Source organism: Cryptomeria japonica, chromosome 3, assembly GCF_030272615.1.
Source record: "Cryptomeria japonica chromosome 3, Sugi_1.0, whole genome shotgun sequence".
Taxonomy (NCBI): Eukaryota; Viridiplantae; Streptophyta; class Pinopsida; order Cupressales; family Cupressaceae; genus Cryptomeria; species Cryptomeria japonica.
Genome location: NC_081407.1, coordinates 893,281,009 through 893,306,895, shown reverse-complemented (window position 1 = coordinate 893,306,895; position 25,887 = coordinate 893,281,009). Strand labels below are relative to the sequence as shown.

At 36.9% G+C, this 25,887-nt stretch overlaps 1 protein-coding gene across 1 annotated transcript in view; it reads left to right on the top strand.

Moving 5' to 3' along the window:
• The window catches only part of LOC131059732 (ATP-dependent Clp protease ATP-binding subunit ClpA homolog, chloroplastic), a 48,491-nt gene that overhangs the window by 9,560 nt on the left and 13,044 nt on the right, over positions 1-25,887 (top strand). The window contains exons 2-5 of the mRNA XM_057992763.2: positions 21,360-21,972; positions 22,100-22,215; positions 22,294-22,416; positions 22,499-22,684. Of these exons, the coding sequence (XP_057848746.2) occupies positions 21,408-21,972; positions 22,100-22,215; positions 22,294-22,416; positions 22,499-22,684 (990 nt within the window). The 5' untranslated portion in view covers positions 21,360-21,407. The remainder of the gene's footprint in view (positions 1-21,359; positions 21,973-22,099; positions 22,216-22,293; positions 22,417-22,498; positions 22,685-25,887) is intronic.

Below are 25,887 nucleotides of genomic sequence, written 5' to 3'. Positions count from 1 at the left end.
TCAATAGAGAACTAACTCTAGAATGCAAAAGACAAAATTCGCCTAGGCAAAATTGATGTATAAATGATCTTCAATATTATCTCCTCAAAAGATCGACTTTGCCACCTTCGGATTGAACGTGATCTTCAATTGCACCTTTGACGTGGTCTTAAATGGATCTTCAAATTCGCACAAACAAATCTTTCAAGTCTCGCACCTTTGACGTAGTCTTCAATCCTTGGCAAATTCGCTCCAATGAAGTCTCCAAGATATCGCACCACTCTTTGATGATATTAGCGCCACCTTTGGTTTAAAATCGCACCACACAAGATGATACACTTCGCACTATCTTCGCTTCTCCTTAATTCGCATGAAGGATAAAAAATGATTATGTGAAAATGATATCTTCCACCCTCAATATATAGCGCTTTCACCCTTTCATCCCTTAGGCCGACTTGGTAAATAAAACCATTTTTTAAATGATTTGCAATAGAATAACAAGGCCGACTTGCTTTTGTAGCGCTCCAAATTCGATTTTTATTATTTAATTAATTAATTATTAAATGCCTTACGTTTTTTATTTGCAAATTTCGATTTTAATAAAGGCAAAAATAATTAATAAAGATCAACGCCATATTAAATGCCAATTTAAAATAGATTTTCAATTTTTATCGATTTTAGCATTTAAGGAAAATTTGAAATGTTTATTTGGCGCCAAAACTATGAAAACAAAGGGGACGTACCTCATCGCTCTGGTCCCTTGGAGAGGGACAGGAGCGATCCATGATTTTGTCTTGATTTTGCATTTTTCACGTTCAACTCCTTCATCTCCACGTTCAATATTGATCATCATGATGAGTCCTTCGAATTTGATCATCTTGCATGCGTTCATAGGTGCCTTTTGGATGTTTATCGCCCTTGTCCCTTGGAGAGGGACAGGAGCGATCCATAATTTTCTCCTTAACCATGGCAATTTTAAACTTCGATCTTCATTGTGATGTTTTCCAAACGCCGTCCTTCACCTTATTCATCCTCGCCTAGCTTTGATCTTGAAGGAATATGCGTGCTTTTGATAGGATCGCCCTGGTCCTTGTCCAAAGGACAGGAGCGATGTGAGTTTTTTAGTATGTTTGACAATGCTTGGACGTTCAAAACTCTTGCAAGTGGACTTCAAACGATGCCTTGGACCATATACTATCTTATGACGTCTTGACTTAGCTTGAACTTGAAGCAAAATGAGGAATCCAAAGCAAATCGCCCTGGTCCCTTGGAGAGGGACAGGAGCGATATGGTCTCCATGCTCAAAATGATGATCATTTTACGTTCAAAACCTTTGTGTATCATCTTTCTATCTATCCATGGACCCTCTAAGACGTTGCGAACCCTTGATCTTACGTAAATCTTGCATAAAATGGCCAATATATCCAACATCGCCCTGGTCCCTTCCTGAGGGACAGGAACGATCTAGGTCTTAGTGTGCAAATCTCTTCATTGTGATAACCTTTAAGCGCTTGTGCTTGATGAAGACACCTTGAAGTGTCTTTTGCCACCCTGTCTTGACTTGGATCGATCTTAAAACTTAAGTAAAAGGCAATATAACCATTGTATCGCCCTGGTCCCTTGGAGAGGGACAGGAGCGATCCTCCTCTTGTGGCCTTTATTTCACTTTGCCAGGTTCCAAGTTTATATTCAACGGACTCGTCATGCTCTACTCCATTCGTCCATGCCTTAACATTGTCTGCAACTTGGCAAGAAAATCATTTATACCAAAAATCGCTCTGGTCCCTTCCTGAGGGACAGGAGCGAACTAGGCCATTTGGAACCTTGTGGACGTCTAAAAAATCTTCAATTTGTATTCAACGCGTTCATCTCATGTTTTCCCTTGTCTTTGAACGTAAACTTGCCTTAACTTTTGCCTGGATTCTGTCTAATGAAGGACATCGCTCTGGTCCCTGGGAGAGGGACGAGAGCTACAAGGTACCTCGCCCTGGTCCCTTGGAGAGGGACAGGAGCGATTTGGTCATTCTAGGTCATTCTCCTTCATTTTTGCATTTCAAATTATATTCATTTGGTAAAGCATCTTCCTTTGGACCCTTTCAAATTATCAAGTCATCGAAATCTCGCAAGGACAAGGCAAAATTGAATTTATAGCTCCGGTCCTTCACTGAGGGACAGGAGCGATTTTCCTCCTGGAGGCATTTCTGTGCTCATGAAAATCTTCAATTTATATTCAATGGAAAGATCTCGCCGCTCTCCATCACTTCCAACTCGAAATTTATCTGGACTCTGCAGGGGTAGTGAGATATTTGAAAACGAGCTCCCGTCCTTCACTGAGGGACAGGAGCGATTTTGCTCCTACAGGCCAAAATAACATGATTTTTCACATTTTAACACTTCACAAGGCGAAAACAAATCATTTCCAATGCCTAGGATCAAAATCAAAAAAGGTCAAAATTTGGTCAAAATATTCAATCGGACAAAATTCACATTTCACCTTCGACACTTAGACAAATTAAAGCTCTGCATCAACATTCCAATTGAAAATTAGACAATTTTGGCGAATTTATTGCATTCAAAATTTGCATCCTAGAAAAGGAAGCTCAAAAGCTCTCAAAAACGACTGGATTTTGGCCTGAAAAGACAAAATTTAAAACCCTAAGGCTTGACCCTAAATCCAGACAACTAACTGACTAACAAAACCCTAAAAACGAAAGCGAAAACGAACGAAAAACAAGCAAAAAGAGGGGGTCCCCATTTGCGATGGGGCGATGTGTGAAATGGTCACAACAATACTCTACCCTCTCCTGAACAAAATCACTACGTGTGCCAAGATTGTGAGAAAGACCACACAATGACTCCAAGGTCTATATGTGCGAATGGGCAACTTTATGTTAGATAGCTTCCTTGGTGATGTATGCTGAAATACAAGGGGGACTTACGCTCAACTATTTTGATCACAAGTTAGGACAAAGACGAATTTAGCAATGAATGCTCTCTCTTTTTATTTTATTTTTTTTATTTTCAATTTTGGATTTCAAATAAAAGGACAAAAGGATAAGGGTTTAGAAGTTTTATGCTATTCCTAAGAACTCGGGAGACGGTAAAGACTGGGTGAAACCAATAACAACACTTTGTTTCGCCACACTAGGACAACTACCCAAAGCAGGTGCAATCTTCTAAGGTTGTGCTCAAGATTTTCATACTTATGAATAGTACCATCAATCGAACAATATTTACACAAAGTAGAAGTTAAAGCATCCACATTATAAGCTCAGGCTAACTTTACACATTGAACGAAAATCATCCATCCAAAGAAAGTATGAGCAAGAGTTTCACCAATCTAAACTATCAAATCCTTCATTCATCTAACAACTTTTGAAAGCAAAATTTACTCTAAGCAAGTCTATTCTATTGTTGAAGAAAGATATGCAACCATGCAACCACTTAATAACAATAAGACTTCAAAGCAAAATCTGCAAATGAACTTTTTATTATTCAAGTAGCTCTAAGCAACAATTTCATAAATCTCTCCACAACAACAATGAAATGAGAGAATGAGAGTTTATATAGAGTTTTGAAAAATGAATGAAAGGCCAAGATCGATCTAAGATCAACAACTGAGATTAAGAAAACACAACCCTAGATAGAGTTTCCCAAAATAAGACTGGAGACAAATGTATGCTAGACAAGTGGCGTGAAGAGCTATCATTTAAGAAGGCACATCCTTATCTTGCTGATTGACAGTGCGTTCAATGAATCTAGACACATTCAGGTTGACCTCCTCCATCGTGACATGTGGCAGCATATTGATCTTGTATTCCCATCCGTCCAAGTCGTTTGCATAAGCGGCAAATGCAATTTCCCATTCCAGCTCCTGTTTTTGGAAGGCATCTCGGAAGGACAAGAATTCTGATGCCTTGGTCAAATTTTGCTTCAGGACTGGTCTTGTGATGGTGAAGAAAATCTCTTGAGTTTTGAGTTTTAGATTTTCCAGCTGCATAGCTCTTTCTCGGATGGTCTCCTTTTTGAGAAAATCAATAGTTGTAAGGAAGATTTTACTTTGTATTTCCTTAATATGCTTTTCGACCTTAGTACTATCTGCCTTTACTTTCTCTAGAACTTCACTCCGTGCAACCAATGCCCAATGCCATGCGTTGAAGTCATATGCAGCTCTTGCTGCAATTATCTTTCCATCAATCAATTCTTGCTTAGGCATGCCTTTCAACACTCTAAGGAAGGGATGATCTTGTCCTGAATATCCTGAAGGTCAGCCCATGCTTCTGCCATGCTCGCAATTCTGGAGAGCAAGAAGGAACTCTATCCACATGTCAACATCAATTTGTCCACGAATGTGGCTACTTCTTCTTTATTGCCTGCCATCCATCCTTTAGTCTCTCTTGCCGTCACCTTTTCTTCAAAATTCTCAATTGTTTCCTGCGAGGATTCCAAAAGTGGAGGAGCTGTTGCATCGCCTTGGTTAAGTGGCTTGGTCAAGTGCTAAATGCATTCCTTCAGGCACTCAATCTCCCTTTTGTACTCTCTTTTCTTTCGTACCTCTTTGTCTATTCTTGCCTTTATGGAAGCGACTGAATTGTCTAAGTCTTCAACCTCCCGACCTTTAGTAGTTGGTCCCAAGTCAAAAGTGGTGATCTCATATTCATGATGAGTTAAGTCTTCTTTTGACTTGTTTACTTTGGGTACAACAATTTGAATTATATGGCAACCTGTCTCATCTCTTTGGATTGTGGAAAACTTTCTGATGGGTTTCTTAGTAGCAACTTTGCCTAATCTGGCCAGGAAATCGGCTGTGTCATCTTCTTCTTCCTAGACTTCTACTTGTACTTTTATTTTCAATCTTTCTTTTAGCCAGTCAGGAATCGTAGGCTGTTCAATGCCTTCCTCCTCTTGATTACTCTTTTCACATGGTATAATTTGACCTCCTCGAAGAGCGGAAATCATTCCCTCTTGAAATTCATTGCCCAGAATATCCATTTCATTATTTGATTCCAATATCTCAGCGCCTGTAGGAGATGAGGTTCTTCATCAACCTGCTGGATTGTCATCACATTTCCCCCATGGATTGGAGAAGGAATTTCTATTTCATCAAGTGGCTGATCCTTGATAATCATTAGGCTTTCCAAATTCCTAGATGTAGTAGTATGGGGTGGCTCCGACCTCCGCTTCTTTTGAGCAAGTTCCTCATTCGTAACTTCCTTTCCTTTTGACTTTGCATGATCATTAATTGCTTCCTTCCTTTTTATCGAATTGATGCTTTCAACTGGCCTGCCACTTTCTTCATTGGAAGAATATGATTCCATGGCGCCCATCAGGTTATACATGAGAGTTACACCTCTTCACTTCAGTTCATGGAATATCCATTTCATTATCTGATTCCAATATCTTTGTGCCTATAGGAGATGGAGGTTCTTCATCTTCCTGCTAGACTGTCATCACATTTCCCCCATGGATTGGAGAAGGAATTTCTATTTCATCAAGTGGCTGATCCTCGATAATCATTAAGCTTTCCAAATTCCTAGATGTAGCAGAATGGGGTGGCTCTGACCTCTACTTCTTTTGAGCAAGTTCCTCATTCGTAACTTCCTTCCCTTTTGACCTTGAATGATCATCAACTGCTTCCTTTTTCTCGAATTGATGCTTTCAACTAGCCTGACACTTTCTTCATTGGAAGAATATGATTCCATGGTGCCCATCAGGTTATACGCAAGAGTTACACCTCTTCGCTTCAGCCCTTGGATTTGCTGGTCAACCCACCACTGTGAATATTTGAAAATTGGCTACATCAAGGTGGTTAGATCAGCGAGTTCTGGGTCTGACCATCATACAGGAGGGAGAGGCCAATTTTCATCAAAGCGCGGTTGAGTGTATTCTCCATTGTCTTTCAATTGTTTAGGCACACAGAAGAGCTCAGTTGTTCCTGATCAAGCTTATTGGTAGTCTGGACCAAAGCCTTTTCCGAACTTAAAACTCATTTGCAGCATTTGCCCAAAAATCTTCTAAGTCAATTTTGTGTTTGTACTTTTTTCCATTTACTGATCCAATGTGGTTATGAGGATCAAAATCAGCTCGGGATCGATAGAGTGTGAATGGGTACCAGTACATTTCCAATCTGGCACTTTCAACTGCCTGTGCTGTTGGACAAGACTCCAACATATTTCCAATAAAAAATGGAAAGGAAATAGCCGCCTTCTGCTTGGATCTTTGGAATCCTTGATATGTCCCAACTGCATAAGGACTTCAAGTAAGACCATTCTATTAGTGGGATAAATTGGAAGCTGATAAGGACATCTGGTGAACCCCTGGATTCTTATGTATGTGAATCTAGGAAATTGGATAAACCAGGATCCATACTTGCTTATTAGACTTTTGGCCTCTGGAATTAGCCTTTGGTGGGTTCCTCCTTGCGGTGTTCTAGTGATATGCATCAAGAAAGCATCATTTGCCCACTTGAAGTGTGCCTTCTCGCTCAGCTACAATTGCGGGTAACTGTCATAAGACTTGAACTCATTGTCGCCATTGCCTATAGTGCTGTTGACATGTTTTTTATGACTACGTCGAACATGGAATAAAGTTGCCTAATGATCACTTCACTCTCTCTTGATCAAAGTGCAATTGCATGCTAAGATTGCAAGAAGTTCAAACAATCGACTCCAAGGTTCCTTTATGCTACGGACGTGACTCAGTTGGCTGATGTGATTGCTGGTAATCCAAGGGGCCTTACGTTTGCATCATTCTTTCACTTCTTTGTTGTGGCTAGAACTCCATCATCGGATATAGCGAATCTATGATGCTGCTACTTCAAACGGACTAAAATGAACTGAAAGTAAAGGGGAAAGGGTTGAGAAGGATCTAAATCTACTCCTAAGGGCAGTGATATCAACAGTTAATACTTTGGTGGACAAATTCCAAATAAACCAAGCTTTGCTTCGCCAAGTTTAACTACAACTCTGCAAGAATCGGTGCAATCTTCTGGGGATGCTAGAGGATTTTCAAATTGAGAAAGTGCATTTGAATACCCAAAAACAACGCAATCCAAACAACTATCCACAATCGAACTTAGCACAAATTTAGGGGTTTAGGCTAACTTTACACAACATCTTATAATCAACAAGATGCCAAAAGTATGAACCATGGAAATTCATCAAACACCATTACATTCTCCATTGAAATCAAAGCACTTTATCTAACAACCGAGAAAATAAAATTCTACTCTAAGTGAGGAAGGTGAAACCATGCAAGTTTTGAAAAAAATAACTTAAGTGGACACCATCAGAGAACAATGTTTCACTATTATTATCTCAAAAAACTTATCGCAACAATTTCGTACAAAGCTCCCTTTTGTTCAAATGAGGGGGGTCACCCCTTTATATAGGCTTTTGGCCTTGGTTACATGCAAACCCTAATTAGGGTTTTCCCTAAAAGATTTTCCACTCAAGATGCAACAAGGTGGGAATCTCCAATTAGTAACCCATCATGCCCATATACAATTAATTCAAAAGTACCCAAAATATCATCCATTGCGCATTAAATGCACCACCTCCTTCAAATTCGCCCAACATGCGTTGAATATTCATCCATGCAAAAATCACCCCATTATGTCATAAATGCTCCATCATTTCCGCATGCGGCGGCTGCATGCAAAAGGAATCTGACATAAATTCAACATGCAATGACCAGGTTGCCATTTGGTCAAATATTTCGGTAATGAATGTGCTACTCTACTGCCACGTGTTCAATAGATCCTCGCCATGCAAGTGGACCACGCTGTCGTATATTTGCTCCTGCACATCTGGAATTGTTGGAGAGGGAAAAATTCAATTTAGGAAGAATTTTCCTAAAGTCTCTTCAACTTTCCTTGCTTAGAGAAGGTTTTCCATCACTTTTCACCATCTCCTATTTTTTAGGAATTTTCCACAAATTAGGGTTTCAAGCCCAGGAGGGAGAGAATTCTCCTATGAATCCAAATCTATGAAAATTTCGAAATTTGGATGTGATTTGATGCTTGAGAATGGATTTTTCAGAAATTTTCTCGAGGGGAAATTTCTTATTCAGTTCAATTCCTCCTTGACCCTCGAAATTCTCCTTTGCCTTGGAAATTTCCATCCTGGACTTTCAAACTTAGGCGTGGAACGTGGAATTCAGCTTGGTGGAGGAATTTCATTATTTCCATGCCTTAGAAAATCTTCAACTTCCTAACTGGGCTTGGAATTTTGACTTTGATAGAGGAAATTCATCCTTCTCATGTCCTTCCTTGATACCTGGATTTTTGTGTGCCTTAGACAAATTTTCAGTTTTCCAACTTAGGCATAGAATTCACTCTTCATGGTGGAATTCATCATTTCATCCTTGATTTTTTTTTTTCTGACTTAGCCATTTCAACATCCTTTCCTTGGCCAAGGCGTTGATCCCTCCATTCCTTGGAATCTTGAATTTTCTCCATCTTCCACGCCTTGTGTGCTTTGGCACCTTAATGAACCCTTGGGTGCAAATTCTCCATGGAGGAGGAATTCATGAGTTTGAGCATTCTTCCATGCCTTTAGGGATTTGGCGCCCCATCCTGTGCTTGGGTGCTAATTTGCTTGGGTCATGGATTTTCATTGTTCTCTCATTTTCCTTCATCTCTCTTGTTTGGCGCCTTGATCATGGCTTGGGCGCTATTTCACCCGAGGAAGGAATTCACAACTTTTCCTTCCCTCCTTGACCTCTTTTACTTTAGCGCCCTACCTAAGTGTTGGGCGGAATTTTGCACTGGAGGAGGAATTTTGTCAATTTGTGAATCCTCCATGAGACATCCATTTTGGCACCTGTCCTTCATTTTGGGGCGGAATTTTGACTTGGTGGAGGATTCAGTGAATTTTGTGAATCCTCCATGCCTCCTTCATTCTGGCGCCTGTCCTTCATCTTGGGCAGAATTTTGACTTTGTGGAGGATTCAGTGAATTTTGTGAATCCTCCATGCCTCCTTCATTCTGCCGTTTGTAAGAATTTGGGATGATTTTTCCAGACTTAGACAAATTTCCCGAGCTTTCCATTTTAGGAATGAGCTTCTAGCACTCAACCATCTTCTGGCTTTCTTTGTTCGCTTTTTGACTTTCCGGAATTAGAAATAGTTGCAAATGCCTGATCTTTGTCACCTTGCCCAAGTGGTCCCGTCAGAACAAGCTTTCCAAAAATAGAAACCTTTAAAGTGTCAGCGTTAGACCCCTAGTTAGGACATAAGAATGACTTATTATAAATAGAAACTTACTAAAAATAGAAATTACTAAAAATAGTAAGTTTGATTTTTGGCAAAATGACGACATTCCAGTACTCAGTAAAGTCCCTAAAAAATAGGAACTTTCTAAAAATAGAAAGTTGCTCCATTTTGGCTCAAATTTTACTGGGAGGTTCCTTGAAGGGTCCTGATTCCAGTCGTATGTTCAGTTTTTTCAAAACCCTAACAAAAACCCCTAAAATCTAGGACAAAAGGCATAAACCCAAAAATTAACAAACGAGTTCTAGACTTAACCAAATTTGCTCAAACGAAAATTAGACTTAATCAATTTGACCCCCGAACACTCGCAAACTTAGAGAGAGACTAACGAGACTGCTGCGAAAAGACCCAACAACAAAATACCAAAAGACTAGAAAGGCCTAAAAAGTAGGGGGTCTCCATTTGCAATGGGGCGATGTGTGAAAACGTCACAACAAGTACCTCTGCAAATTAGTTCTATATATCTATAGTCTCTTGCCAGCAGGTAGGCGATGTAAGAGCTCATATAAAAGGACTTTGTATTTTCCAAATTCCTCAACTGTTCGTCCAGTTTGTCACTAATTATTCTGGACCAATTGAACATCTTGACTCCAGGAGTGATCTCATCAATGAAATAATACATCCATGTCTCGAATGGCACACCTTGAGGGCTGCACATTACTCTGGTCAACAGTAAGGTGAGATTGCCATAGTCTTCTTTGAAATCAGTGTGGAATAACCTCTTTGGCACCTTCTTGAGACTGGGTCTTGGCTTTTTTAACCATGACTTATTGATATTTGTTATGCATAGTTCAGGCTGATCTTCATAAAGTCTTTTAGTTTGATCCTTAGTTTTATAGGAAGCCCTGTTTTAGCTCGGAATCCCAAATGCTTCCTGAATGGCTAGCTCTCCAAGATGAGCCAAGTCTCTTCCATTTGGCGCAACTATTTCTCTCTCTTGTGAGTTGTAGTGTATGGCGCATTCAACCATCAGTTCTGCACATTCCATGGCCGGTGGAAATCCAGTTGCCTGGACGATGCCATTTCTCATCATTCGACGAGCAATGGGTGTTGGCAAAAATCCATCTAGCCCGTACATTTTTTTCCTGAATTCTTTGAAGTCCATGTGCCCGAGGTTGGTGTCTCTGACATTTTTCCATTTGATAATGATTTTTGACTCTGACTGCAACCCTTTATTGGCGAACTTCATTTAGACTTTTCTCGAAGGTGCTCCTTTGGTAGTCATTAACTTGCAAAAGACATGAAAATTTAACATTATTTTGGTGAAAATTGAAGATTTTAACTCTGATTTGGAATTCTAACTTGAAAATTTCACTTTCAGCCTGTCAAAAGGTTATAATTCTATGAAAAATCAGACTGAAAGTGGAAAAAAATTGGCTGGTATTTAGCAGATTTCGAGAAATAAGTGGTTAAGATAGAAGAAATCAGTCAAAAGTATGAATTTTTTTGAATCTCTGGAATTTTCTTTGACTGATTTTGGTAAAAATTTGTCTTTAACTCTGAAAATTGTCTTAAACTCAGAAAAAGTACCTTATTCTCTTGAAAACTTTGTTTTCTACTTAGAAAATTTTACTTCTTCAAAATTCTTCCTCATAAACCAACTTTTTCAACCCTGAGAGAGAGAAAACTTCTTCCAAAAATCGAACTCCAATCGCCAAACCTGATAATGAATTTGAAAGTGACAAGTTGAATAGATATAGAGTTGAGAAGTTCGATTTTTAGGAGCTTCTTGTTTTTTTTTGTTTTTTCCTTTTTGTTTATTTATTTTCCTTAGGTTCATCAAACTTAGCCTTGTTTTATTTTCTCAAAATGGAAGCTTTTATTCTTCACCCAAGGCAATTTGGCATAGAACCTTCTAGATGATTCCCTCAAATTCTACAAATTTTCTAAGTGTTGGAGAATTGGATTTTTCGAAATTTTTTCTTAAGTGTTGAACATTTTTTGAAAATTTTCTAGCTTTTCCAAACTTTTGTCTATGGCAAATTTATCCATGTGTTCAAAACACTTTCCATGTTTTGGCGAATTAGACCTATCGTTTTGCCAATTTTACCTAGGCAAACTTCTTATTTTCCAAGCCTATCTCCTTTGACCATTGCTTTTTATTTTGGTAGACTTCACCTTGGACTTTATAATACCTTGGACATCGTCCATTTATGCCTAGGTCGGACTTGGCTAGGTGCTTGGACATTGTTTCTCATGCCTAGGCAAACTTTCTTCTTCTTGTGCCATCTTGACCTTTGATCCCTAGGCAAAGTTGGCCTTTGATTGGACGTTTTCTCTAATGCCTTGGTGGACTTCATGCTCTCTTGGACTATCTTTCTTTGCTTGGGTGGACTTTGACAATGTCTCGCCATGTTTTTCCTACCTTCCTAGGGCGGACTTTGGAGCTTGTTGGACACATCCATCTTTCCCTTGGGCAGACTTCACCCATAGTTAAGACATTGACCATTCTTCCTTGGGCAGACTTTGGTAGTCTTTTGCCATGTCAAACCTCTTGGGCGGACTTTGGCTTGTGTTTGACATCCTTTGTTTAAGCAGGTTGGACTTTTCTCTTCATTGGACAATCCCCTTTATGTGCTTAGCAGACTTCATGCATGCTTTGGACATGCTCTCCCTTGGCTAGGCGGATTTTGCCTTATGTTTGGTCATCCTTCCTTTGAATTGGGTGGACTTCACCCTATCATTGGACATGCTTCCAAGACTTACCTTGTGCTGGGCGGACTTGATAAGCCTTGTGCCATCTCCTCTTGTGCAAACTTGATAGCTGCTTTTATGCACATGCAAGGGCGAACTTTATAGCCGATTGGAGATAAATTCATGTGCCCTCCTTCCAACCCTTGCTTCCATGGCAATGTTCAAGTTTTGATCTGCCATATTGAAGTTTTGATCTTCTGGAACAAACCCTAGCCCGAAGCTTTTTTCTTTGCTTTTTACACTTAGAGACATAATTTTTTGATTCTGAAGACATGGGCGCTGATGCCACGACCTGGGGGACCTAACCCTAGGTCTACTATCGAAAAAAAAAAAAGCAAAAAGAAAAAATAGAATTCCTAAAAAATAGGAAGGTGTCAGAATTGACTACAAGCAATTGTGATCTTCGTCCTTCGAGCCTTCTAAGTGCTTTGGTGATGTCCAGACACTAATCGGGGCATGATTTCTCTATTTGGCTCGGATGACCTCTCAAAATTTTAACTCTAAACTCTCGAAAATAGAGACTTATGAAATGCAGAGCTAAGACAAAACCCTAAAAAGCAAACAATTGCGGGTCCCCATTTGCAATGGGGTGATGTGTGAAATAGGTCACAACATCCCCAAAATTTCTTTTTATCTTTGTCTAGGATTGTCACAAATTGAGGAATATGGTTTTTGGAATTGATAGGGATTTTTGAATAAGGTTTTAGAACTTAGTAATACTAATGGCAATAAAATGGATTTTTTGGGTGTCCCCCTTTAGTCATGGCACTCCCACACCTTAATGAACCCTAAGCAAGCTTGTAACTCGCACATTTTGATTTTCATTTCTTTCTTGCAACTCATCATGACAACGAATCTCATTGTTGTTGCTTATATTGTTTTGTTTTGAGAAACAATATACAAGTGAAAAAAAAAACACATTTCTTCCTCAAAACTTTGAAAAAAATTGAAAGAAAAACAAATGAGGGTTCACTTACCCCTTTCACTTCTCTTGCTACCTCACTTATCAATGCTAACCAATGCTGGTTTTCTAATTGCACCCTCAAACCATGTTGCCTTGCCTTTCCAACTTGATTGCAATTTTTTTCGCATGTAGAAATGAACAAAAATTAAATATGGAGGCCTCCTTTTGTTCTTTTAAGGCTAAGGGCTATGGGGCCCACAAACAACAAATAGAAAACATTTTTCAAATACTGTTGGGGCCTTTTTTTTCTTAATTTTAAAATGGTGCTACGGTCATAGGGGTCATCCCATATCCATCCCCTTATCATCTTTGTGTCGCCAACATGTTTTCACAATTTGTTTTTCAAACAAGGACAACTAGGGGATGTCCCTGAGCTGTCTTAGCATCCTCTGAACATCCCTGTTATGGGTATGCTTGGAAAATCCCTGGGTATGTGTCCTCGGGTAATGTAGTTTTCTTACCTTTGTAGGAATTTTAGAGGAAAGTCTGATTTTGACCTCCTAAATATGCCAATTAACGAAAATTGGTTAATGAGCCTTTTTGAATGTGGACACCAAGTCTTAATGCTTTTGTCATTTCTCAGATAAATTGTCTACAAGATGCTTGGTTGGAAAGAAATGGGATGTTTTTACATGTGCCTTTTCAACGTGAGCGTGATACCTATTAGTCAACTCAATGCCAATGCATTTAATTCTATTCCTTTTGGTTGCGGACTTCAAACCTTGGATAAATCCTAGAGGATATCCCTTTTGGTTTTGGATTGCATGTTGGGGTAATATTATTGAAAACCTAGATTTAATGAATTGGAGAGTCTAGTTTTTGGAAAAAACTTTTGGGCTTGGAAAGAAACTCTAATCTTCCAAAACTTACAACTAACTAGCGTTATTAAATGCCTTATAGAAACTTAGAGTTCAATTATAAACCACTTTTTGGATATATTTCAAATAATACCACGTGTCCCTATGGACCCCATTAGAATTGCTCCATTGCTGAACTGTTGATCAAGATTTTTGAGATGAACCAATTAATGTCATGTGTCAAGTGGTCCCTAGAATCTGTAAACCTTAGAAAAGGGTTTAGGGACAAATTTTAAATTGGTTTTGGAAGTCTTTCTCATTTGGAAAGACTTAGAGGAAAAGTAAAACTCCAAGGAAGTTTTTATGTCCACATGTTTTGGTCGTATAAGTTATTAAACTTGGCTAATTGTTATTTTGGGTTTGGATTTACCATGACGAAGTTTGTGACCCTAGAATTTATTTTTTATTTCCCTGATTAGTCCTTGTTAGGGTAGTCCAGATATTATAAAAAGGTAGATTGGATTAGGTTGTATTTTGGGTCTCAATCTTCTTAATTCTAGTTTGAGATTTCAATTTGGTTTGTGGAAATATGTAGAGTATTATTAATCTTGGTTAAAAATCTGATTGTGTTTGAAATTATCCAACCATGACCATAGTATTAAATATAATACTTGGGATCACCAAAGGATATCCATAAGTGCCATGGTGGCATATAATCCTTGGTTTAAACTTGATGGCCAATTGAAAGTTTAATGAATGAATGGAAGTTTATATTGACGTCCATGATACCAGCCAGTCTATGAGGCCCAAGAATTGGAATTGAAACTGCCCAAAACATACGAAATCCGTACCAGTTACTTCTTGCCATTTTCTAATTCTTTTCTGTTCTTGCTTCAGCTATGAATTTTGATTAGGTAGGTTGTCGTTTTTGCTTTCTTCTCCTCATCCAACAAGGTTGCTAAAGATTTGACTTTGAGCATATCTCTATAATTTGTATTGGATGTCTTCATATGCCTTACACTCCATGATGTAGTGCCATTCTATCTCCCACTAATCCTGATGAGCAGAAACAAGAAATCCTATCTGCCGACTCCTCTTTGGGTATTCTGCATCTTCTTGTTTTGCACCTCAAATGATACGAGCCAATTCTTAGATGAGCTATTGGCAAATTAGCTTTCCACTATATCTTCTCGTAAATAGCACTTTTTCATGTGGTTGTATCTGAGATTAAAATGTTTAACATAATGTTCTCTTTTTAACCTGAGCTGTTTCGTCCACATGGTATCTTTGATTTTCTCTCTTACATACCTTTTAATTTCCATCCTTGTTTGGGCACTCCTGCATGATGATGCCCCATTTGTTCATCCATTTGACATTTTGCTTCATCCATGTGTTCTTTCTTCTAGTTAAGGTTTTCCTCCACCACAAATTTGGGCCAGTGGTGTCCCTTCATGTTCTCAGTTCTCTTCTGCAAACTAACTGTTGCTTCAATTGGAAAGGTTGCAGCTTCAGCTAAAACAATATCATATGGAACCATGCTTTTTATTTTGAAGTTGGTTGTGATTAGCGTTTTTTGCAATCTTTCTATTTGCTTCCATTATAAAGCCGATGTGCTGCTGCCCAAAACCTCACAACCATACAAGACCGCAGGTGTAACAAGCAGCCCAAACAAGTTCTTCTTTGTTTTCCAGTCCCATAGCTTTGCTGATCTAAAACTATTTTGTAGAAGGTATAGAACATTCCATCCCCCTTATGTTTTTTTGTTCTACAAGCCTCCTAGTTGAGATTGTTGCAAAAATCAAGGCCCAGATACTTGTATCCATTTACCACTTGTAAAGAGCCTCCCTCAATCTCAAAATTTATTTGCTTTCTAGCTCTTTTCAAAGTAAAGATCACGACCTTGGTTTTGCTTATATTCACTTGCATCTCCAATTCTTTACAAAATAGCTCTAGAGATTTTAGATGTTCTTGTACACTGTTTGCTGATTTTTTACATTAATGAATTGTATAAAATAACTTTTTGTTGTTTATATTCATATTGCTGATTACATAGGCAAATATTCAGTTAACTTTTCAAGAAGGAAGTCATCAATAACACCAAAGAGTTTTCTAAGTCTGAGATCAAATATTAGCTAAGTCTATGAAGCAACTGAGATCAAAACTTAACAGACAACAACCCAGTAATTGTTAGGAATTTAGTAAACGTGGAAGCCGTTTTGAAGTGATCCAAGAATTTCATTGTGATTGAGGCAAGGAGTTTTGTACAGGTAATTAAATATTTTAGAAAGCTTATCAAATCATATTCCACAATTGCATTGCTTTATATCATAGCAGCAAAAATGGTTTGGGTAAAAAATCAGCAAACCAAAAATTTAAGATTTTTTGAAAAAATGGGTAAAAAATTAGATTTAAAAAAATCGTAAAAATTGTTGAAAAATAGACACAAACTACATTTTTTTTAAACTTAAGGGCATTTCCATAGCATAGAGGAGAGTAAAACCCATGAATTGTAGAATATAGATTTTTTAATTTCTTTTGTTTATATTCATAGTGCTGATTACATAGGCAAATATTCAGTTAACTTTTTAAAACGGCAGTCACCAAATACACCAAATAGTTGTCTAAGTCTGAGATCAAAGAATAGCTATGTCTATGAAGTAGTTGAGATCAAAATTTATCAGACAACGATCAAGCTATTGTTTGGAATTTAGTAAAAGTGGAAGCCATTTTGAAGTGATCCAAGACTTTCATTGTGATTGAGGCAAGGAGTTTTCTAGTAGTAGTCCAATATTTGAGAAAGCTTATCAAATCATATTCCACAGTTGCAATGTTTTATATTCCCTAATGGCAATTGGTAAGTCTTTTATATGGGGTAGAGTTCAACAAAAGGCTTTTGTTTAGTTGAAGTAAAAGATTAGCAAGCCATTGGTTTTGGCAATACCTAGCTTGCAACTAATATTTTAGGTAGAGACAAATTTTAATGATTATGTGTTGGAGGCTGTTTTATTACAAGTATGTAAGCTTGTTTGTTGTCATTCAGATCTATTTCGTGGAGCAGTTTGGATATATTGCTCACATAATGAATTGTATGTCTTTGTTTGAGCAAAAATTAACTATATCAATTATAAATCTAAAATCATATATCTATATCTGTATATATTATATATGTCTTCAGATGTGTAGTGTCATGGTAGAAACACTCCGTTGGTGAGGCAGCCACCAAGGTTCAAACCCCCATTGGGCCATTGAGCTTGTAGGCTCTGTAAGTGGTCTCTTTGGATCAAACCAAGCTAAAAACCCGAGTTTCCTCCATCAAAAAAATTATATAAATATATAAAAAATTAAATATGTACATTATAAATTTTACATTATTTTTAACATATGTTTATTATATATCTATTAATATATATTCATAGTCTATAATAGTTTAAATTTTAAAACTACTTTATAGTATTAATTATAAATTATGGGGGTTCGCTCCTTCCCCGTCAAAGTACCATCTATAATAATGCATAATAGTATTAATTTCAAAGCTAGTGTATAATATTAATTATATACTTGTTCGCAGTAAAATCCATGGGGCGGGGTGTGCAAAGAGCTTGAGACATATCGAAGCCGCGATTTAGAGCATATTTACCAACTGCTTTGACAGTAAATCGCATATTTACCAACTGCTTTGACAGTATCTCATATGCCCTGCATGATTTAGGATGATTGAGGCCCTTTCAAATCAGGTTGATGACTGCCATTGCTCCTCCCACTCCTTTATTTAGGGATTTTTAGAGGTTGGAAAGAAAACTAAGGGACAAAATAGCAAACTATTCTAATGTTGATTCCTTATTGACTCTGATTCTGTCTCGGATCAGCCCTCAGTAATTTGACAAGTTTTTCTAGGGTTTTTTTCACTTTTTTTGCCATTTTTTTGGGGGTTTTTAACATTGTTTTAACACGATTTAAATGCAAAAAATCATTGAAAATTGGGTCAACAATTGGGCAATGATTTTTTTGTGAATTGGGATTTTTTTGGGGAATAAATCGGCTGGCTCTAGGATTCAAGATTAATTGGGTATAATTGCGTTTTTTTGCAGACTATTGCTTCTTTGAGGTCATCTGCATATAGCAGTAACTTGATCACATAAGTGACCAAAGGAACACCCTCAACTCCTCTAACCTTTCTATGTATAACCTGAACAAAGTGGGAGACAGCAGACAGTCGTATTTGGCATCAATGTCACTTCCAAAACACTTAGATAGACCATCCCTTGTTCTAATTTTAGCTTGAACCTGATCGTAGAGTCTGTGGACAACAGTCCTATACTTTTCTGGAATTCCAAGAATAGACTGGAATTCCAAGCTCTTCTATTCTGTCCCAAAGTTTGTTTCGAGGTACCATGTCAAATGCTTTTTTGAAGTCAACAAAACAGCAAAAAACTTCATTCCCTTGTTTATCCCAAGCTTTTTCAACCATGTGTCTGAGGGTAATACAATGGTCGATCGTAGAATGGATCATCTTGGAATTGAAGGCCAAAATATGGAACTTAGTTTGGTTTCTGAATTGTTTAAATTGGAGTTTGGTTACTTAGTGATACAAGTAACCTGAAGTCCAAAATAATAAAGAGTCAAATTATCTGCAGGTTAAACCGTCAAGATATTAATCTAGATTTTAAATTGTTAATCAAAAAGAAAAATTTTAATGTAGTTTTTTGTAGTCTAGCTGGGGTGTCACATCTCCCCACAGTTGTAGGATTAGTCACCAAGACCATAGGATTAACTTTGGAGGATGGTCACCACTGAGGGATCTTGGGACCATCCAAGAGGCATGGGAACCGGCATATTAGAAAAACACAGGGACATCCTCTTGCAAGAGGAATTGATGTCATTTTCAGTGCTAAAGATGAGTAAGTCCTAAAATCCACAATCTATAATAGTTCTTACTGCTATTTCTGGATTTGATTGTGTGTGTTTTTTGCATCAATGTTTTGGATCACACTCTGTTTTCCATCATCAGGGCGTTGGAGAGCTTAGGAGTAAAAAATAAAATTGTTGCAGACCTAAGGAGAAAAAAAAGAGGTTGGAAAAGGGGCGAGGGGTTGGTGGGGCAAGGAGAGAAGGTGGCTTGATGCTTAATCAGAGAAGGTATAAAATCATTAAATATTAATTAATTAGTATGATTGAAACATGATAATTATAAAAATTGTTTAATATCTGTCATGTCCCCATTTGTTAAAAATTGGATTTTGGTTAATATTAATCCATTATATTCTTTGTGGCTTAATCGGACAAGCTTAGGGAGAATAATTAATTTAATATTTATGAATGTCCAAATTTTTTCAATATCAAAAGGACATTTAAATGTTAAATTAAATATTTGGAAACACTTAGTGGGGTGTTGAATTTTGTGCCATAATAGGGAGTTTGAAATATTTCTAATTAATTATTTCCCACCAAAAGCAAGCCATTTCTACTTCTCAATTTCTTATTGTATGAACTTCATGTTCTGCAAAATTCTTCAGGGGACAGAAACCCATTGGAGATTGGAGGCTTGTGGACAGAAACTCATAAGTTTCAGGCGGATAGTGGATGAAAGCCCATTGTTCACTTAGAGCAACTTCACCTAGAGGCTGCATTGGAGCTTCAAGATTTCAGCAGTTTTCCATTGTTTGTGTTTAGGGCTTTATTGATGTTGCAGCAGCGATTTCAGATATCTTTTGAGGGGTTTGTTGCTGTTATTAATCTTGTATCAAATCATATATATGTATTTTCCATTGGGAAATCAAACAATATCAGTTTGTTGTGTTTATAGTGCCATTGATGGTATTCTGTTGTAACAGGTTTTATGGGGTTTGCTTATAAATTGGAGCTTGACGATATTTATTTGCTGCTGTTGTAAATCAGGTTTTAGACCTGATAATATGCTTGTGGATATCATAAAATATATTTCAGTGGTGTCCTATGAAGTTTCATTCAATTTAATGTCCTTTTATGTAAGACTAGCTCACTAGTGTTGGTATTTTCAGTGAAATTTGGTTTAATATTTGTGAATCTATTTTCCAGATCTGAAAGTAATATTAAATTTTGGGTTGAGGACATTACAGTTTCTTAGAAAGTACAACAGAAAATGAAAATGTGAGAATTATTAAAATTATATTATACTCGATAACATTTGAAAGAATTGATGCTTTAATATTGTTAATTTGGAATAAATATTATACAAATTAATACGTATGTTATTATTATGTATGATAAGAGATAATAGATGACTGTTAATGATATATTAGTAAAAATTGAAAATTAAAATAAAATATATAATTTCAAACTAGTGCAATATCAATCACTATTAAAATAAGAACAAACATATTAAAAACCAAAACCTTAATTAATATATTAAAATTTTTCCTAAATAAATTAATTAAGCAAGAAATACGAACCAAAAATCAGTAAATTGTGTTTGAAATGCAACATATATAGTATTACAAAAGAAAGGACAGTATAAGATAATGGGAATCGAGAAACTTAAACAATAATAAACTAAATTCTAAACAAGAAGGAAGAAGAGGTAGTAAATATGCAAAGTAATCGAAAAGCAATAATTTCTGAATTTCTGAATGAAGGGGTTCATTTCAAATTTTATCCCCCATTTCCCCTTCTTCTCCCAACTCTCTTGTTAATATGTTTACATTTCACTAAGCAATCTTTTTTCTCTATTAACGACATAGTTATTTATCTTGAAATAATTCTATGCATGAGCTTTTGAACATACTGGAATAATACATGACTTCCAAGCTGGCATTGCCCATGTCATGCTGTCACATTTAATCACTTGAAGAAGATATATGCTTAGATGATCAAGGGTATCTATGTGCCCTTTGATCTCTATTGGATAAAGTCAGTTTTTGGCCTATTTAATCTATTTGAAGAGAATAATGCTGCCCCACTTTCTCTTGGATATGATGGCTATTGTGGAGTTGGTTAAGCCACAAATTAATGAGGTCTGATTCCTGTGGTACATAGTACGTACTAAAGCTTTCCAAGAGAGGTTTAGCAATGACTGTAGCTATCTTAACATAGTATTGCCCCTTTTTAGTGCTTGAGTTCATGCATTGCTGCTAACCCGTATACCTCTTCAATTGGTTCCTTGACTCACAAATAATTATTTCATCTTTTTTTTGATGGTACCTGCTATGGATTTCCAAGATAGGTTTTGCAATGGTTGTATCTATCTCATTATTGCCTCTTTTTAGTGTGTGAGCTGGTGCATTGCTACTAAGTTGTCTATCTCTTCCATTGGTTCCACATCTGTGTTGCACCTTTGTAAACAATTATATCATCTTTTCTCTGTATGTTTAGATTACTTAAGGATCACATTATTTGAAGCTGCATTCCAATTTTGAATGTTACAAGAGACCAGTGAAACATTATTGAGGAATTTATGAGATTGCTGTTTTAACTAATGGGCCAGTTTGTAATGAAAGTTAATTTTCTTGTATTGAATTTTCACAGACAATTGTATGCCATGTGTACAATATGATCACCGAAGGATTATCATAGCTGAAGCTGTAACATGTTGCAAGAGATCAATCAGTAAAGCATTATTTTGAAATTTATGAGGGATTGTTTCTTTGTCTTCTTATTGATCCTCATCTTCTGCTTTGCAGCTTCTGTATAACTCATCAAGTGGTGTATAGGCACGGTGAACCTGAAAGATGGCAGGAGCACTAGCACAATCAGCTATCAATTCAGCTAGTATAATAAGTGCTAAACATTGTCAAATTAAGGCATCCTATAGATCAAAACAAGGTGTAAAGATTTGCAACACCTTAAGATATGCCAAGTCTCTTAACATGCCAGGCTTTTCTTGTTTAGATCGAAGGACATCAATTGACACTATAGGTTGTCCTCAAAAAAGAAACTTTAGAGCAGCAGTATCTCTTCCATGTACAAAGAGAAAAGGAAAACGAGGGGTGGTTGTGGCTATGTTTGAGCGCTATACTGAAAAAGCTATTAAGGTAATTATGCTTTCTCAAGAGGAATCAAGGCGCCTTGGACACAACCAAGTAGGTACAGAGCAGATATTGTTAGGTCTTATTGGTGAAGGAACGGGCATTGCAGCCAAGGTGCTGAAATCAGTTGGAATAAATCTCAAGGAGGCTCGGGTTGAAGTCGAGAAAATTATTGGCAGGGGTACTGGTTTTGTTGGTGTGGAAATTCCTTTCACCACCAGAGCGAAACATGTCCTAGAACTGGCGTTTGAGGAAGCTCAACATCTTGGTTTGTTTTGACTTTGCAAGAGATTTTTTTCAGTAGAATTAGTGATTTAAATTTTTGACTATAATTCTAGGGTTGAAATTCAAAAAGGTGTTTTCAAGTAAGCTGTTTTTGGTCCTTGAGTGTGCAGGGCACAACTATATAGGGTCCGAGCACTTGCTTTTAGCATTGCTTAGGGAGGGTGAAGGTGTTGCAGCTAGTGTTCTTGAAAAGCTTGGAGCAGACCCAGCGAACATCCGTGCTCAAGTAAACATTACCTCATTACAATATTTCTGATTTTGGTTGTATGCCTCTGTAAGATTCTTATGCTATATCAAAACACAGGTAATTCGCTTGATAGGAGAAAGTGCAGAAGCTGTTACTTCTGGAGGAGGTGGTGCTGGCAATAGCAACAAGATGTCAACGCTAGAGGAGTATGGGACAAATTTGACAAAGCTGGCAGAAGAGGTGAGATATTATTTGTTTTTTTTAATAATGAGTTAGTCCTCTTGGTCTCTCTCTAAGTATAGAACCATGATTATGCTTGCAGGGGAAACTTGATCCAGTGGTTGGAAGGCAGCCACAGATAGAACGGGTTACTCAAATATTGGGACGCCGCACTAAGAACAATCCATGTCTTATTGGTGAGCCAGGTGTTGGAAAGACAGCTATTGCCGAGGGTCTTGCCTTGAGAATTGCATCTGGAGATGTTCCAGAAACAATCGAGGGAAAAAGGGTACGTATTTGGCTTCACTGCTGTAAAACTCAACTTCGTGTATTTGATGTGGGTTTGGTTTATCTTTAATGGCACTTGAAACAAATATTGTGGGGCATGGTCTTATTTGATTTAATGTAGGCTCGAAATATTCATATCATTTTTCTTTGTTATGCTATAAAGTGTTCCTACGATGGTAGTTGGGGTGCATAGAGGGCTGTAACTATCTCTATAGTTCTGTGATGTTACAAGCATTTATCATCCACACATGAACCAACACCAAAAAAATACACGGGGAAAAAATATTTCTCTATGGTACTAGCTGGTAGCAAATAAACTGGAAAATTTGACTGTAAGTAGCAGGCTTGAAAAAGAAGATAAAATTCATTCATGGTTAAAAATATAACAGGATGATAGCAGCCTGGAGGTTATAGAGGACTGTAATGGTGTCTCTAGTGTGATTTTATGAACATTGGTCATACACAATCAATTTTTCCCCCAAAAAGAAAGTACCAGGAAAAAGTGAAACAATCTTTCTCTATGATATAAGTGGAAAACTGAACAATCCTTCTCTATCATATAAGCAGACACTAAATAAACTGGCAAATTCAACTGCGACTAGCAGACTCCAAAAAAAGGATGAAATTCAATCATAGGTAAAAATATGTCAGGATCTTTTGTATTGTTCATTTGAAAAAAGATAAAATGTGATCTCTCATTGTGCAAATTTTCCAGCATGCCTAGCCTTGAATTTTATTTTTTCAAAAGCTATTACTATCAATTTTGCCTTTCATATTTATGCCTTACAACAAAAACACACTGGTTGTTAGGGATTTGGGATCCACAAGGCCCACAATAGTTTTGTGATGTTATAACCATTTATCTTCCACACAAGAGTTGACACCAAAGAAAAATTACCAGGTAAAAATAAAAAATCTAATATAAGTGGGTATTAAATAAACTGGGAAATTCAACCACAAGTAATAGGCTTGGGAAAAAAGGAGAAGATGAAATTCAATCATGGGTTGAAATATATCAGGATATCTTTATCATTTGTTTGAAACAAAACATATTTTGATCTTTCATTGTGCAAATTATCTGTTGTGCGTAGCTTTGAATTTTATTTTAGTGGAAAGCTCTCAATGCTCGCATTATATAATATAGTGATATGGTTTACAAAAAAATAATGGCTATTATACATGGGGCTTTGGGAGCCACAAGGCCCGCAAATAAAATTAAAAATAAAACTACCATCCCTAAGGTCAACACTAAATATTAACATATGGGTGAATTATCATGGCAGCAATTGGTTGGCTAAGCAGGATAGTTCCTTAGACTCTGTATTATTTATTAGGAGAGTCCCAACATCCATGTGATACTTTGTTAATGAAATCAACAACCACACACATTCTCACAGCTCTCATTATCCATCTTGCATGACTTGAGTTCTGTAGGAAGAGGATCATACCAATACAAGGATAAATTTTCCAAAATATAAGATTGGGGTCCGTTTATCAATCTCAAGAATGATCAATTGATTATGGTCATCTACAAGAGAGACTACAACTCTATAAATGTAATGGCATGACTCATGACACGTAATTTGGGAATACAAAGACACATTATAATCTAGGGTTCACTCCCTTAGAGTTTGAGCAGGGTTTGTAGATGTTGGAACTCCTAAGCTGCTTTTTTAACATGTTTTCTGATCTGTTTGAAAACAACATAAATCACATTAATATATATTTATGGTGAAAATCTAATATATTATGTAACATTAAAATTTGAAATAAGATTTTCACTTTAAACACACAACAATTGTCATATTTAATGAATGATGGGGCTGAATCAGGCTCAAAGTGCAGCAATTTATTTAAAGAGGCTGACTAGGTTAGATATAAAATAATTACTAAGCAACAAGGAGGCTGACTAGGTTAAAAATAAGATAATTCCAAGGCAGAAAATTCCAAAGGAGGCCAGCCAAGAGATAAAAACATGTTGCAAGCAGTGCCTATGAAGAGTTATGTCCCTTGCAAAAAGGATGATGGTTAGCAAAGGATGTGCCTCTCTCTTCCGAAAACAAAGATATAAATTGGGAGACATTTCCATGGGAGAAAGCAAGTAAAATTAGAAAACAGAAAAAGAAAACTAAGATATAAGGCAAAAATAATTATTATCATCAGCCATAATAGATTGAGATATAAGTTTGTGAATAGAAATAAATTATATCAAAGTTGCATGGACACGGGGATATGGTATCGGATATGGATACGGCCATTTTTTAAGATCCCCAATATGGATACACGGCTGGATACGTCATTCATAAAAAACACATACATTTATATTTAACAAAATTTTCTAAGTTATTCGAGGAGATTTTCATTACTTCAAAAGCAACATAGACACATAATTGCTACATAAATAATGATGAGTTGATATAACATTTTACGATATGCAAAAATAGTAGAGTTGCATTGGAAGATAACCCCAAAAATGGGTCACTGAAATAGAAAAACATTTCATTTGTCTTTCTCATTTGGTGTAGGTTTGTTAATACCAATTTTTTTCTTTAAAAATGCATGAATAAAGTTTTAAAAATTAAATTTAGGAAGATTTACATCAAATTTTCAAAAAAATCAAATCGCATAGTATCTAGCATGGTTGGAAATCAAGGATTTTGGGCATGCGTGGGTACAATATTCAACGTGTATCCAGGTTGTATCGGATACATATCCATTTCGGAAACGGGAACGGATACGGGGATACGCGTGCCCAGGGAGGGACAAAGGAGTTTCCGGCTACTATGAATTATATATATTGTTAGAGTTATCATGTTGTGGCTAATAATTATTTATTTAATTATTAGTCTATTTTACTCTATGCTTAAGCTTTACTTAGGCATTTAATAATATTGTAGGTATTTAATAATTATTAAATATACATTATCCTTTTAGGGTTTCTTTAGGGTTGCACACCTTTAGGGTTGCTAATCTCCTTTTATAAGGATTGTATTGTACTTTTTTGATTCCCTCTTTGAATGATAATCTTCTTCTTCAGAGCCATTATTGCTTTTTGCCTCCATTCTTCTCTTGTGACAGGTATTTTGCTTGCAAGTGTTCTTGGGATCTCTGAAGTTGTATTTTCTCAACTTCTTCATGGTATCAGAGCCTACATCTGCTGTTGCTTGTTCTTGATTTTTCAGAAGATTTTTTGGAGGGTTTCAA